This window comes from Medicago truncatula, chromosome 4, assembly GCF_003473485.1.
Source record: "Medicago truncatula cultivar Jemalong A17 chromosome 4, MtrunA17r5.0-ANR, whole genome shotgun sequence".
Classification (NCBI taxonomy): domain Eukaryota; kingdom Viridiplantae; phylum Streptophyta; class Magnoliopsida; order Fabales; family Fabaceae; genus Medicago; species Medicago truncatula.
The window spans coordinates 4,223,237-4,239,270 of record NC_053045.1 but is presented as its reverse complement, the minus strand read 5'-3'; the positions used below and the strand labels follow the sequence as shown (position 1 = coordinate 4,239,270).

General features: G+C 34.1%; 2 protein-coding genes across 4 annotated transcripts; both read right to left on the bottom strand.

The window, feature by feature from the left end:
- Positions 1-468: 468 nt before the first annotated feature.
- Positions 469-5,676, bottom strand: LOC11414520 (uncharacterized). 2 transcript variants are annotated; one of them, XM_024782917.2, is made up of 3 exons: positions 4,616-5,671; positions 2,147-2,249; positions 469-861 (listed from the first exon to the last, which is right to left on the bottom strand). In XM_024782917.2, exons 1-2 carry the CDS (start codon positions 5,522-5,524, stop codon positions 2,193-2,195), a joined length of 966 nt encoding a protein of 321 aa, XP_024638685.2. In that variant the 5' UTR covers positions 5,525-5,671; the 3' UTR covers positions 469-861; positions 2,147-2,192. The 2 variants fall into 2 exon arrangements, with proteins under 2 accessions (XP_024638685.2, XP_039689579.1); XM_039833645.1 differs by lacking the exon at positions 2,147-2,249 and having other exon boundaries at positions 4,616-5,676.
- A 3,911-nt stretch (positions 5,677-9,587) lies between these two features.
- Positions 9,588-15,081, bottom strand: LOC11414519 (disease resistance protein RPV1). Of its 2 annotated transcripts, XM_024780655.2 has the most exons (7): positions 14,961-15,081; positions 14,762-14,845; positions 14,030-14,174; positions 13,384-13,927; positions 11,945-13,043; positions 11,314-11,610; positions 9,588-10,994 (listed from the first exon to the last, which is right to left on the bottom strand). In XM_024780655.2, the coding sequence occupies exons 3-7, from the start codon at positions 14,133-14,135 to the stop codon at positions 9,774-9,776; spliced, it is 3,267 nt and encodes a 1,088-aa protein (XP_024636423.1). In that variant the 5' UTR covers positions 14,136-14,174; positions 14,762-14,845; positions 14,961-15,081; the 3' UTR covers positions 9,588-9,773. The 2 variants fall into 2 exon arrangements, with proteins under 2 accessions (XP_024636423.1, XP_024636422.1); XM_024780654.2 differs by having other exon boundaries at positions 14,030-14,845.
- Positions 15,082-16,034: the final 953 nt, after the last annotated feature.

Below are 16,034 nucleotides of genomic sequence, written 5' to 3'. Positions count from 1 at the left end.
AGCTTAGTAAAAAGTGCATCTCCCTCTTCTTCATTAAAAGAGAAGTCTACTATACTACGCCTTCAATCAATATTCAACTTAACACATCCATTTTGAGGTGGAGTCCACTTAAGGCATGATGTTTATAAAATGAAGGACAGTTTAGGTTTTCCATTGTTTCTCGCCAAGAGTATGGTTATTTCAAAAGCGCCATATTCACCAAATAGCTATGCAAACATTTATCAAAAGGTCATTTAGACATAGTTTGTAACCATGTTTTCAAATTGATAAACGCTCGAAATAGTTTTTATATATTCGTAAAAATAATTACATTATTAGTCATTGCAATAAAAAAATATTATTTTATTAGCCATTACATCCTCCGTTCAATTTTAGGTAAAAAATATATATATTTCAATGATGGGCTTGCTTAAACGATAAAGCGCCTTTAAAACTTATTTCATCATTACATCTTGTAAATGAGCTTGATTAAACGATAAAGCACCTTAAAAACTAGAGCAGAATATATTTTAGAATGAAGGGCAGAAAGAAGCAAGAGTTACACGAACATACAATACAGTTGGGATATCATTACATGAAGCAAATGCTAGGTCAGGGAGAAAAAACATCAGGACCTTCCGTAAATTATGAAGGACTGAATCATTCACCCATGCTACAAAGTCGAATCCGAATCAAGACCTTCTTCAAATTGAAGAGCAGCCAAAAACTAAAATACAATAACAACAAGAGCTGCACCATATATACTAAAAGCTCACCCAACAGTTCAAAACGGGAAAAGGCAAGTTTCAAGTCATTCCAAAAGAAACTTGATGATCCAGGTCAGGCACATAACTCCGAACATTGTTGATTGTCATATCTTCTCTGTTTTGTGCCACACACAAAATAAGCTTGTTAACATTTATGATTGTGTATACTCCATCAGTATTAATGCAATGCATGCATACAAATTGAACATTTATTTTGTATAATCATGACAGTGAGTTTGGAGATGCTAATTGACACAGGTAATCTGACAAATCATACGAGAACAAATTTATACGCAGGATGCTTTTACAGAGTTTTATGTTTTGTCAATATTAAGCTCAAACTGCTTAATACTATCATTGATTCATTGTTGACATGTTTTGAATGTGAAGCAATTTTTCCAGCTGTAAGTTTGACTATATAATATTGATGATCCACATACTTTTAATTTTAATTGCTTGATGCATAAAACAGTTTTTAGAATTTATGAACATTTGCAGTTGTGATCTATTTAATAGAATAAGAATGAACATCGGCTACTCCTCAAGTAACTTCCTCCCCGAATAAATACATCAACAAAATATAAGAATCAGAAATCAACATTCACCATTAAGCTGGAGTGTGTAGGTTATGCATCCAACTTGTTACATGTGTACATTATCATTATCCTAAGACCCTACAAGAATTGGGTGAAAATGGCTGATGGTTTATCATCAGTAACACAAAAGTGTTGATGATGCCTGCAAGAATTTTTCTTAAAGAATCGGCAATGAATTTTAATATATTTACTACTCTCGTGAAAGGTTATACATTATTAGTATTTAATATTTCATTACCATCGGTTTAGTCATGGTTGACCCACTGAACCGTGAACTATTGGTTTTACCAGTTTGATTAATACTTCAGTTTTCAAAACATTACATGGTAGTAATCTAATTGCTATTTACAGAAAGAAAGAAAAAATTCTAATTTTTATTTATCAATACAATAAGAATTTTGTATTCCAAAGATTACAGCTAGGAGATGTCAAAGTGTTAATGAGTCATTAAAAAATGCAATCCATAATCAGTTTCAAGAAATTGCAAACTTTAGAGAAAGATGAATCCTAATCTAAACCTTTCCTTCAAGCTCAAGAGGTGTATCAGAAAGATTTCATCATAAAATAAATGAAATAACAGTTCAATTTGATTAATGCAGCCTTGCTCATGTAAAGTGAAAAAATCAAGAACAACTGCGCTTACGGTCTACAGCAGCAAAACTTTTCTTAACAGGGTGATAAACCAAGTAACCAACATGACTGGTTTGCCATATTCTTCTTTCGGGGGCAAACTATTTGTCTATTAAAGACTGCTAAAACCAAAAATTTTAAAACTAAAACACAAGATAAAAAAATGCAAGTTACCTGAAAGAATAGAAGTAATTTCCACCATCGAAGATATTTTAATATTTTATTCTGGGGCAGCAGATTTTAAAATTTTGTGTTTCAGCTTCTTATTATGATTTTCCTGTTCACAGTTGATAAAAGAAAAATTAAACTCTGCATAGGTATGAAGTACAATAATTTTCTATTAAGCCTATAAAAATCAAAATCAAAATTTCTCAATTCTCAATAGCGAGGAAAACAACTGTTCGCAACAAAGCCCGGGTTTTGCTAAACTAGTATGAATATACTGAACTCATTCTACAAAATTAGGATATGATTAAAGATGCCTATTCAATTTCCCTAGGCTCCCGTTTATGGGCTGCTGTAGCCTGTAGTCACCATTTAGATTTCGGGTTTATTGCACATCAAAAAAGAGCTGCCAATCAATTAGCCTTATTCATGCTGGAGGGCTAAGTGTGAAGTTACAAATCAATCTTACCCTTAGACAAATGTGGTCCACTTGGCTAAAACAGAACCAAGTCTCCAGCTCAGGAAGCTCGTTTTCACTTTTCCAACCTTGAGACCACATTTACTATTGCATACCTTGAGCCAATTTGTACTCAATCAGGATAACACACAGCTACTGGATTGGAGACAACTTAGCTAAGAAATGTTCCAGCAAACAAATTTGAACAAATGTGATTTCCCCATCGTAGTTCTACTAAAGGGTACAGTAGTCCCCCAAGTTTGTCATCTTTGGGGTTTAGAGAGCATTAAGTTTCTCATTACACCAAGTTTTTCATTTTGGGGTTTAGAGCTATGTTGTTAAAAGCGGTAAATAGCACCGCTATTGTGACGGAGCGGTGCATTGGGAGTAGCGGCCATTGCAGACGCCTTCACAGAGGGAGAGTGCAAGGCAGATGGCATTTGTTGCAGAGCTATGCAAGTGCAAAAAAAATTAGATGAAGTTAAAGCCCAAATTACAAACGCTTTTTCTTTTCTTCTACTGTTGTGATGCTCATTTACAGCTTCTGTCGCGCGAGGAACCATCATCTCAAGGCTCCACTCTGTCCTCAGCTGCACCTTTCGCAGCTCTCACCATCCTCGGCTGCATTGTTCACAGCTCTGGTTTGGTTCCCTGCTCTGTTTCACTTTCATTTGGTGTCCCGGTTCTGTTCCTTTCATGATTCTAGTCTCCCTCCCTCTGTTTCTGTTTTGTTCTTGCCTACCCAGCCTCTGTTTCATTTCAGTTTAGTTTTTCATTTTTGGTTTTGACTTCTTTTTATTTTTGGATTTGTTTGTGTTTCCATTTCCAACAGCTATGTCAACTCCTACTAATTATCAACCATCGTCATCTAGTGGCTCAGTTGCTGCTTCTACTGCCATGCTTTTGAAACCAACTGGTGATAACATTGACATACCAAAGCAATGGAATAGTTTAAAGGACAAAAATGATAAGATGGTTACATGTGATTTTTGTAAGAAAACTAGCACAAGAGGAATTTCTAGGGCCAAAAGACATCAAAAAGGAAGAAAAGGATATGTATCCTGCATCCCTCTATCAGAGTCAACAATGTTCAAGTCCGACAAAGCAACAAGGACAGAATCTCTCCCAGTACATTTATTTTTCACAAGGGATGAAACCAACCACCTCTCACTAAAGAGTGTCCACATTCTCCCCACTTGCAGACTTACTTCCATTTGTCCAACCACATCACGCTTCACTATATTCCTAAATAAAACCATTAGCACTTCAATCTACTCTTGTTGAATAACTCCCTACTTTTACACCACTAAATTGTTAATTTAATCCAATATAATATTGGACAACATCCACATATATAAAAAAAAATAAAAAATCCACATATATCATGTATCCTTCAATCAGAGTCAATCATGTTCGAGTCCGACAAAGCATGCTTGTAACACCGTCAAAACATACACATGACTACGTCAAGAAATTCAGTTTTGGCAAGGGATAGAACCAGGGACCTCTCACTAAAAGATTGTCTCGCAGAAGGGATAGAATCTCTCCCAAAAAGTTTATTTTTTAAAAGGTATCAACCTGCGACCTCTCACTAAAGAGTATCCACATTCACCCCACTTGTGGACCAAGCATACTTCCACGAGTCCAACCACATCCCACTACACCATATTCCTAAATAAATCAATAGCACTTTAATGTACACTTATTCAATAACTATCCCTACGTTTATACCACTACATTCTAATCAACATCAATCATTAGGGTTTTAAATAAAGGTCCACAACCGCAATCTAGATCGCAGCATAATGGTATCGAAAACTGCAATGTGACCACAATTGAGACCGCATCAGCCAAATTTGACTGCACTTTTTCACCATATCAATGATCACAATGCGACAGCAACTGTTACCACAGCCAAAATTTAAAAACCCTAATCGCGATAATATTGAAATACATATATAAAAATACACTTGAATGTTGAATTAAGAATATAAAAACTCAGAAAAACGAAGTAAACTAACCTGTTCAAGAACCTTAGCTGAACTCTGTTCAACCAAAGTAGTCAAATTCCCAATCTTAACAAGCATTTTTAAATACAAATCCTCCAAACTCTGAGTATAATTCTTGGCCTCAGAGCCCATCAAGTTACTCAACCTCTTAACCTCATATCCTTCAGCACAAACATCCAACTCCCTTTGATCTTTAGAAGTCTGCTTCATCTTACTCAATTTCTCGTTATCATCGTCCTGAATCATCGGTGAATAACTTAACTGACAATCAAGAACCGGAAACGGTGAATTAGGGATAAATGAACCATAATGTCCCCGAAAAGCCGGTCCAATGTTGATAATTTCTATTGAAACCGGGTTGAATGATTGGGATTCGGATAGAAATTGATAAACACGGTAATCATGTGTGTGAATGTGTGAGGATTGATCTGAAATTGGTGAAGATAAGAGAAAGAATAAACTAGGGTTGAAATTGAATGAAGAAGAAGAAGAAGGTGAAGATGATGAAGAGGGATTTGAATTGGGATTAGGGTTAATGGTGGAGGAGAATTGAGAGAGAGATGAGAAAGAGGAAGTGATGGAGAATTCACGGAGGGAGGGGCGTAGGGGTGAACGGCGGCGACCGGAGAACCAACCAAGGAGGGAGGAGGAGTGAGGGACGAGACGACGGAGGGTGGTGATGTTGATATCGCCGGAGGGGGAGAGAAAGGAGGAGGTGGTGAGGAAGCCGGTGACGGTGGCGAGGAGGGTGGGGGTGGTGTCGGAGGAATCGTCGGTGAGGTTGAGTGGGGTTGTGAGGGTGACGTGGCCGAAGAGGAGGCCGGAGAATGTGGAGGTGGAGGTGGTTGAGAGGTGGTGGAGGAGGGAGGAGAGGGTTGGGCCGGAGATGGCGATTTTTTGTAATGGAGGTGGTGGGTCCATGGCGGCGGACGGTGAAGAGAGAGAGCGCAGAGAGAGAGAAATGAATGTATAGTGTGTAACTCAAATGTTCTTTGAGTTTTCTGACAGATACGTCACGGCAGTTTGTGTGTAACTCAACTGTTCTTGATTGGTACTTTGGTTGCAATCTACTACCTCTTCAAACAAAAAGCTTACGATAACTTGTGCGACACATATTGAGGAAACTAAAATGAACAACTTTGTATTAAAAAATATGATAATTTAATTTTTAAGAAGTTGACTATTTCATTTACGTATATTTTTATAGTAAGTTTTTTAACATGCGTCCTTACGAATATAAGTTAATATTTGCCAAACAAAAATATGAATAATGATATTGATATTTGTGCAACTAATCGATGATAATATATGAGAGAATTATTCTAAATTATCACAAAACAGTGGTTATACAAATATTAGTTCTTGAAAAATATATACCGCCATTAAAAAAATATGTATTAGTATTGCTGCTATCAGGAAACCTGTTAGATGTCGTCGTTAACTTAACTCAGTTAGTAAAGACAATGTATAATATATGCAAGGTTCAGGTTCAAACTTTGTACACCACAAAAAAAAAAACAGTTAGAAGACAAAAAAAAAAACTTGGAGAAAGCGAGTCATTTGGATAAATAACTTATTTTAGGGAAGCAAGTCATTTGGATAAATAATAAAAGTGGGTCGGACATGGAATTTTTGTGTGTTAGGGTAAGCAAATATTCTCTTCTTCACGATCGTCTTTTTATTAAGGAAGGATAATCTATTGAGAAGTAGTGTCGTTTTCATCATGAGTCACAACTTTGTGTTAGTGATTGTGGTGTTTTAAAATTGGCTTTTCAACTTCTTCTTTTTAAATTTCTTTTAGTACTATTTGGCATTTAGTTTGTCAATGGACTGGCTTATCTTCAGTGGATCCTCTACAATTTTCAGATCATTTCATTTGATTTGATCAATCGGCATACAATTCTAAATCGCAGCGTTCATTTATGTAGCTAAATTGCTTCTTAGTTGTTTGGTAATTTGAAAATAGAGAAATAATAGACTCTTTAATAATAAGGATCGATCAATCAGATTCTAGACAAAATTAAACGTCTTTCTTATCGGTGGTTAAAGACAAAAAAAAATAAAATGTGTATTTAACTTTTGGGCATCAAAGATGGTGGTTTAATCCTTTACTTGCCTAGGCTTTGGGTACTAGCTTTCATTTTCTGTCTTTCATTTTGGTTTTATAACAAGTTGTTAAATTCTTGTGTTTTACTTTAGCAAACCTTGTATTGTGCAAAACTTTATCTCGTTGGTAATGTATTGCATTTTTAGCCAAGAAAAATTAACATTGAGATATATAAATCATATATAAATCATATCTTTTATTGTTGAAGAAGAAAAAGAATTCAACATTAGTTTTTTTTTTTTAATTTAAAGAAGTTCTCTCTGGGCTAATAATAATGATGTCACATCAACAAAAATTGAAAACTCACTAAAAAATTGAATGTGTGACACTAAAATAAAAAAGAGTATTGATATTTGAACAATTTTTTGGACAACTTTAATTTTCTCTTCTTTGATTGGTCAAAAATAATAGAGAGAGAAAAAGAAAGAGAGAGAATGAGAAGATAATGTGAGTATGAAAGGGAAAATTGTCAAAAAGTTGTTAGAAAATGGTTGTACAAATATCATTTCTCAATAAAAAAAAGGGTAAAACGGAGAATAAAAGTGCAAAAAAGAAATTAAGGGGGTAAAAGTCTAAAATCATACGATTAAGAAACTAAGGGACTAAAAGTGTAATTAAGTTAAAATTATAAAAGTGGAATTTGAGTTTTTTTTACAAGGGCTATTTTTCAAACCTCTCTCAAATTATAAAGGCTATTTAAGATATTAACCCTTAAAATAATAATTACTTCATTTTTTCAATATAAAGGTTTTTTTTGTGGTTATTTAAAAAAACACATTTGAAGCACTTGTTAGCACTTTTTTATTTGGTAAAATTGGCACAACATTTACTTTGATATTCTTTTTCTCACATTTACTCTTTTATTTGATGATAAATTTAATAAGCTACAACACTTTACGTTTTCAATATGATGGAAATGAGGGGTGGCAAAACGGTTTCAATCTGCATAGATCGACCCGTTTAACCGGCCGCTATTTTTGGCGGTCCGAGTCGAAGTTTCGAACTTGTTTTTTTTTTAGTTGGCTCGTCTCGCTTAACTCAATTGAAAAATGGGATGGGACAGGAACGAGATGGATCGACTCGTCAACTAACTATTTTTTTTAAGGAGTTAGACAAAAGTTAAGGTGGAGTGGCCACATACCCCATCATAATACAATGTAATAAAAAAACAACTATTAATTAAATAAATTTAGGAATTTTTTAACAATGATATATCTATCGTGAGAGCTGAGACATTGAGAAGAGAAAAGTGCATTATTGCCGCTGTGTTTCCTAGGATTCGTTGTTGTATCCGCTCTACCTCCTTGGTTGTTGGATTTATTTTAGGATTTGCTTTATGTTGGCGGAATGGTTTTAGTTTGAGACTTGTTTAATAATTATGTTGAACGGTGTTGGACTTGTCTCATAAGCTTGTTTGTAGCATAACTTAATTTGCTGCTTTTTTTTTAAAGAACCGCAAAATAATTTTTTCTAACAACAAAATGTCAAAAAATGCATTATAAAAGATTTTTTTTTGTTTAATGAGCCGGTCTGCCAACTCGTCAATCCGCCATTAAGTAGGGCAAGATGAAGTTTTAGACTCAACCACCTAAATTAACTCGGTTTGTCTCATTCCATTTCGTACGAACTTAAACGTGACGAGTCTAAACAGAACAGGGCGGTCTGCTTTGCCATCCTAATGAAAACTCAAGTGAATTTCACTCATTAAAACAATAAAAATACGAGTGTACTTATAAAGATAATGTTAGGGCGAATATTATTATTATAAAAAGATGTTAGCAACATATTTTCTAACGCAAATCATTTTATTTGAGTTTCCCTCTAGAAATAGACCAAATTTAGTTAAATCTATTAGCAACTTGATTAGTTTCCCTCAAATAAATCAACAAATAATTATTAAAAAAAAACTACACTCTACAATGCACGAGCCTAAAGCATCCGCAATGGTTAAGGTAGAGGGAGAGTCCAAATCTTGAAAGAGATAACCAAAAAGACACTATGTTTGGCAAGCCAATTTTTACATTCATTCGCTTCTTGAATATAATAAATAGAAACTATACAATCTCAAATGAAAATATGATAAGAGAGCATATTAAAGAGAAAGACTTCATTGCAAAACCAAATCAATTGGTGCATTTTGACTCCAATTCAAGTATTACATTTTTTAAATTATAATTATAGGCTAAAGTAAGTCATTTAGAATCATAAGTAATTCTGCTAACAACCAAGTGTGATTCCATAAAAACAAAAACAATCAACCATTCCCCTTATAATTGAACATAATTCAACCAAATCTTGATCTTCCATGATTGTAAACTAGCTACCACCAACATTAATCTTGACAGTATTCTCCAAGGGTAGAGCAGAAGAAGGACATCTACACCATGAATTGGTTGAAGAATGTGTCGAGTAAGAAAATTGTGTTGCTAGCATTTCTCTTATTTTAAAAACTTATATAATGATTATACAATTATTTTAACATTAGGCCCTGTTTGGTTTGAGCTTATTTTAGGATTATGAAAAATAGCTTATGTAAATAAATAAGTTTTTATTTTAATTTATAAGCTCTCGCTAACGAAAACCGCATCTTCATAACCTGTTTTTCCATAAAATAGCTTGAAAACTTATGAACAATACATAAAAATTTATTTATTTGCATAAGCCATTTTATATAAGCCCTAAAATAAGCTAATCCAAACGGCCCAGTTCTTCCTTATAAATAAATTATTCAAAAATATTTATACAGCGTGCTTGTCAAAAAAATACGCGTCCCTAACAATTCTATTATTTAGAAAACATATACTGACTATTACTTAGTTGAGTGTGAGAGAGGTCATTGTAAAATAAAACTATTCAAGGTAGCTTGAAAGTGCTATGTTGATCAAAGAAGCATTCTTATTTCTTCTGTATATGAGGAATTTATGTTCCAACTTTGGTAGATCAAGTCCACAATTATATTACAAAGTAAAAATTGAGCCTTCTAATCATGATCTGCTGGTACATATTATCAACAATATGTGATAATCGAAGACAAGAAGCGTCTTTCCTTCAGGTACAAGATAATCAATCAGGCAATCCCATCGTCTGAATGAAACTGTGATATGCTGAGGCATCTATTACGTTAACACCAAACCCTTTTAGCTCCATACACATGCCTGAATAAATTATAGGATGCATGGATGATAAACGTGTTGTTACCTTGATTTCAAACCTTGTCATATCTTTGGCTTTGCTATTTAGGTAGCAAGAACATTGTTTGTCATAGAGCATAAAAACATGATCGGATACAATACTTGCAGATGGTCTAGATATGCAGAGTTCAAAATGCTCCTCCTCCTTACCTTGGTCCTCAAGATCACAGATAGTGATGTTAAATTTTAACGGGGCAACAATTAACCGGTTCCCACCAAGTACAAAACAGAAAATGAAGCCGAGCAAAGGGGAACTTGATGTAGAAGAAGATAGATCAATGACTACATAATCCGTTGTTGTCATATACTCAAACCACTCTGGAACGCTGTTTCCTGGATACACGTAAATTGCTTGATAAGAATCATTGTGATCCTTATAATCATTGAACTTATTATGAAAATCATGTTCCAAAGCTGATACATGTTGGCATGCAAATTTCATATTGTTTATTTGCGCATTAAACGCAATATTTGCAAGAGAATGTTCATCCAATTTCAAGCAATTCGCGAATACAACCCTATACCTGTTCTCCTTGAATTGTTCAGGAATTGAAGGGAACAACACACTCTCTAGTGATGTGCATCCTCGCGCGTGTAGAACTTCAAGAGATTGAGGAAGCTCTGGTAGAGTTTGCAGCTTAAGGCAATATCTTATGTCTAGATATTGCAGTCTTATCAAATTCTTAAAACATGAAGGAAATCTTTCAATGGAACAGTTTCCTAAATGTAGGATTTCAAGCTTGGTTTGACGTCCAAATGATGCAGGCAATGCATTGATTTGTGTGTATTGTAAATCCAACTCTATCATATTCTCTGATGTCACAGAGAACTTTCTTATATTTTTGCAAAACTTAAGGCTAAGATATCTTAGGGAGCTTGAATGTGTATCACTTGTTAGCTCGGTAAGGGCAGTGCAATGACTGAGATCCAATTTCTCAAGATTTTCTAGAGAGAAAATAGATGGATGCACACTAGTCAACTGACCACAAAAATGGATATCCAATACTTCCAGATTCAGGGCTTTCGAAAAGTCCGGCAACTGCTTCAGGAACCTTGAGTAAAAGAGCTTAACTTCTTTCAAATTCAGCAGGTTCTGTAACAAAATAAATCAAATGAAGACTTCACATGATGCATGAGCTGTAGTTTCTGAACTATTTAAATGAAGATAGAAAATATAATAGAAAGACACATATGCCGAGTAAACAACCAATTCTGCCCCACAACTTACATATTCTCTCTTACTTTGTCCCTCAAATAAATGAAAATAACAAGTAGTCCTTAATTTTTTTAACATGGCATATATGTAGCAAACGTTAAGGACTGCTTCATATTTTTATTTGCTTAAAGAAAAACTAGGAGAGAGATAAGTTTGGAAACAAATTTGAGGGTTTATTCTATGTATAATTTGTTACCTGCACTCCATGCCAGAGTTTTTCAACTCGACTATATGACAAGTCCAATATAACGAGTTTCTCCGCTGAAAATTCATCTGGCAATGATTTCAAAGGGTAATGCATCCAACAGAGGTATCTTAGTTCAGGTGGCATAGAATGAAGTCCATGAGGAAGAAGATCAAAACCATCTTGATCATATACATTAGGGACATACAGAAATTGTAGATTTCTCATCTTAGAAAATGTTGAAGGGCTTAACTTCAGATTCCTAAGTGTTGGCAATGGCATCCATATGCTTCTAATTTCTTCAGTCCCCTGTCATCAGAGTAGAAGACCAATTTAAATAAACCCAGTGAATATTCATTTTGGTCCCTAAATATTTGATGCGCTATCACTATGTCGCTGAATGTATCAAAATTACAAAAAACCTCCCAAATGTGTATTTTGTTTGTAATTTTACAGACCAAATTGATTCTCGAAAAATACATTTAATGACCAAACTGACTAACAAAAAGATGTATCTAGATATGTTTTTGTAATTTTGATACATTAAAACTATTGTGACAATACCAAAATATTTAAGAACCAAAATGATTTACTAAAAAAAAATATATAATGGTATCAAAGATTTTATATTTTAGGCGTTTACCTTGTCATTTTTTAATACTTCATAAATGTCATCATCCCATAATCGACTACGGCTTCCAGGGTCTCCACTTGATTCTTGGCGAACAATCTCCCTACCCATGTCTTGTATAATTCCATGCATAGATATAACATTATGTTTAGAAACAGAAACAAGATCTTTATCTTTCAACCTTTCTAACCCACTGGCTACTGAATTATCACTTTCAGAATCTTTCCACAATAGTTTTAGGTAGTCCACTTTCAAATTCGACCCATTGAAAAAACATGCAATATCTAAAAAAATCTTTTGCTCTTCGCGATCTAGATCATCATAACTCAATCTCATTACATCTTGAACTTTTTTACTTGGCATTTTTCTAAGCTTGTCTAGTTGACTTTCCCATACTAGCTTATCTTTTCCGCGGACAAGATGCGCCAAAACTTTAAGAACTAATGGAATGCCTTTGGCATAATTCACCACCCTCTTTGATAGCTCATTGTACTCAATTTCAAGTTCCTTACCTTTGAAAGCATTCAAATTGAAAAGCTCAAGTGATTTGTCATAGTCCAATGCACCTACCTCCAATATATCATCAACATCTTTAGAAAGCATTTGCTTATCTCTTGTTGTTATAATGATTCTACTACCAAATCCAAACAAATCATGATCTCCAAATAAGATTTCAAGTTGATCAAAATCATTCACATCATCTAGAACAATAAGAACTTTCATGCGACGAATCCTAGTTTTAACATAATGAGGCAATCTATTTGCAATGTCAACTTTAACAACTTCATCTAACAGTGCAGAAATAAGCTTTTCTTTTAAGAAAACCATTCCATGTTTTGCCGATTCTTCCCTTATGTTTTCTAGAAAACAACATCCTTCATACTCAGATTGTAGTTGGTGAAACACTTCTTCTGCAAGGGTTGTCTTGCCAATACCACCCATACCCCAAATCCCAACAACACGAACATCTTCTGACTCTTGGCTTAATAATGACTTTAGATGTGCAGTTTGTTTTCCAATTCCAATGAGTCCTTTTGAGCTAACTAGTTGCTTGTTGTTCAAATTTATCGACACACATTTGATGATTTCTTTAAGAAGTTGGACATCATTCCTATACAACAAAAGGTGACACAAAGTCTAAGCTTCAATTGAAGTTTTTTGTGAGACTGAAATATATTAAATAGTGTGACTGTATATCTAACTATTAAAAGTTATGGGTTAACTTGTCTCGTAAGTAACAGCTCAAATGGTAAAAATGTTGGGCCAAACGGCTAACAAAGTGGTGTCCATATTAAATCCTAGATTGCCATGCTGCATCATTGACTAATATATGTTAAATAACAACTTAAAAGCTACACTTTCAAGTAAAAACATTCAGTTGCATAAATTTATCTTAAAAATAATGGAGGCCAAATAGTCTAAAAAATTATGAGGTAAAAAAAAAAACTTACCGAAAATCTGATGACTTAATTCCAGATAAATTAGCAGATTTGTTCAAAGCATGTCTCCAAATTTGCACCTTGGTGGAGCTATACCCTCTTTGGAGTTCAACAAATGCATTATCATAACTCTTGTTTTGATATCTTACATCTGTAGGATCTACCTGATAAAAAATAGGTATAACGATCTGTCCATATTTCTCTCTGCATTGAAGTGTTGTAACAAGTTCTTCTAAACACCAACATGAAGAAGCATAGTCGTGTGAAAATATGATCAAGGAAATTAACGATCCTTCAATTGCTCTGACAAGTGATTGTGGTATTTCATCTCCCCTCTTAAGTTTATCATCTACAAAGGCTTTTATTTTCTTTCGATCAAAATCCTCAATCAAATGACTAAGAAAATTCGCGCGGATGTCTTCGCCGCGAAAGCTAACAAAAACATCATATTGAGTTGTTGCATTTATTGAAACTGAAGAAAATTGAGAACTTATACAAGGCCCCAAACGTAACGCTTTTGTGAAATGTTGGGAATTAACAGTCGAAATTCCTTTCTCTGTAAACTCAATAGAAACAGAATGAAAATAAGTGTTGTTGAACAAAAGCCTTCTCACAACGAGTCAAGAAAAAACTTTTGCACATTCAATGTGTTACTTACTTGAATATAGTGTTTCATTCCAACATGAAGATCTTCTAAACTTCGTAATTGAACCAACTGCTGCTGTTACATACCGCCGCAATACAAAACCATGCACCATACTCATTTGTGGAATATTAACTGAATTAACTTATTCCACTATAGCCTACAATGTTAGAAATAACCAAGAGACAATAAAATACAAAATATTATACTTAAGAAGCTCCAAAAAGAAGAATATCCTATAAGATTAGAACTCTAGATCACTATTTGCCTCTTCCCCCTTGTATATCAGAATATGGCAGGCAGAGGGTAATCCGAAAGAGAAAGCTTTTACTCAATTGAGGATAGCGGAAAGTAGCGATTTTTTCAAATATAATTTTGTACTATATAGCACATCATGAAACAATAGCAGTTTTTTGAAATTCCACTATTCAATGGCGTCATAGCACCGCTATGACACGACACTGATTAAAATTCATTTCACTTAATTTTTGATTCAATCTGATATGATGAATTATCAATCATGTCAAATTAACATATTTAACCAAGATAAACTCCATATGGATCTCTAGTAAGGACAAATATTTTAAATTAAGCCTTCATCTTGGCTAAATTTGTTGACTAGTCATGATAGATAATGAACAGTGTTTACAAACAAGTACCTTAGAAAGCTATTTCTCAACTTGATCTTTAACCATTCATTCTTCTTTTATTTGCAAGTAAATTACTGACCATGAATTAATATTATACCTAATTGATGCTCTGGATATGTTAGGAATGAGATTATACTCTTGTTCCTATATGTTGAAACTTCTTCCTCTTGACCTGTGCTGTCTAGTAGAAGGAAGAAGTAACATCAGTTGACCTTACAGTGAGTTTAATGGTCCTTTGTAACAGTTTTTTACAAAAACAAAAAAAATAAAAAATAAAATTGGAAGCAATTACTAACCTTCAATGATTTGGCTGCTAGAGATCTGTTTCAACTTTCTCTCATATATGGAAGAAGCAATGATTTGTATATTAGAGAAATATTAACGTCACCAATATTTAAATATAAAATAGTTAAACCATTGCATGGCTAGGGGAAACGTTGACTTGCCAAACAGTATACATGTTGAAGTTATCCGTATGAACCAAGTGACTTGCACTTTCCTTTAAATTTAAATATATTAAAATATTTGTAACTTTCCTTTCTTTAATAATGGTGATTGAATGAGTTTGATTCCTCTCTTTTAAATTCTCCCTCATTTTCTCAATCTTTTCTATCTCACTCTTGACTGAAAAAAAGTGTTTCTCTCTTAACTATTTTTCAGTTTTCTAATCATTTTTCTCTTCATTAAGAGAAAGATGGGGAAGATCAAAAGAGAGTTTGATTGAGAGGATCTCTTTTGTTGGATTTAGCGAATAGGGCTAATCTGAACTAAGTGGCCAACAGCAGTTTGAATCTTGGGAGAAGCGAACCATAGTTCAAATCTCTGCTCAACGAGGCACCTTATTCGACAACTCCTTAAACAATATTGACTCCTATTCCATCTTAATAAGTACTCAAGCAGCTGAAAAACCCTCCCTTAGCATCTCCAATTGATGGTAACTCCAATTGCCGTTTAGCTTATTTTTTATGGGCTCAAATTACTCATACTCCAGATGTAAGATATCAAAACAAGAGTTATGATTATGCATTTGGTTAACATCAAAGAGTGTATATATCTGATAGGCCCGCAAGTGCACCGTTCTATCCCGTATTTAAGCGATAAACACATACTTGACCCCACCAATATTATTTTTTTATTTGAGATTGAGTATTAAAATATTATTTTTAAAGGATAAGGTCCCTACAGAGTTAATCCCTTCTACAAGCTCTAAAATTTAATTTCATGCAATCTCAAACTCCACAACAAACACTCCAATGGTAAAAAACAATAAGCTTTCAAATCTTATTTTTAAGGGACCTGTTTAGTCCCTGCGCTAGAGATGCTCTTAAAAGCTAGCTATCAAAAGAAAGAGCCAAAACATTAAAATACTC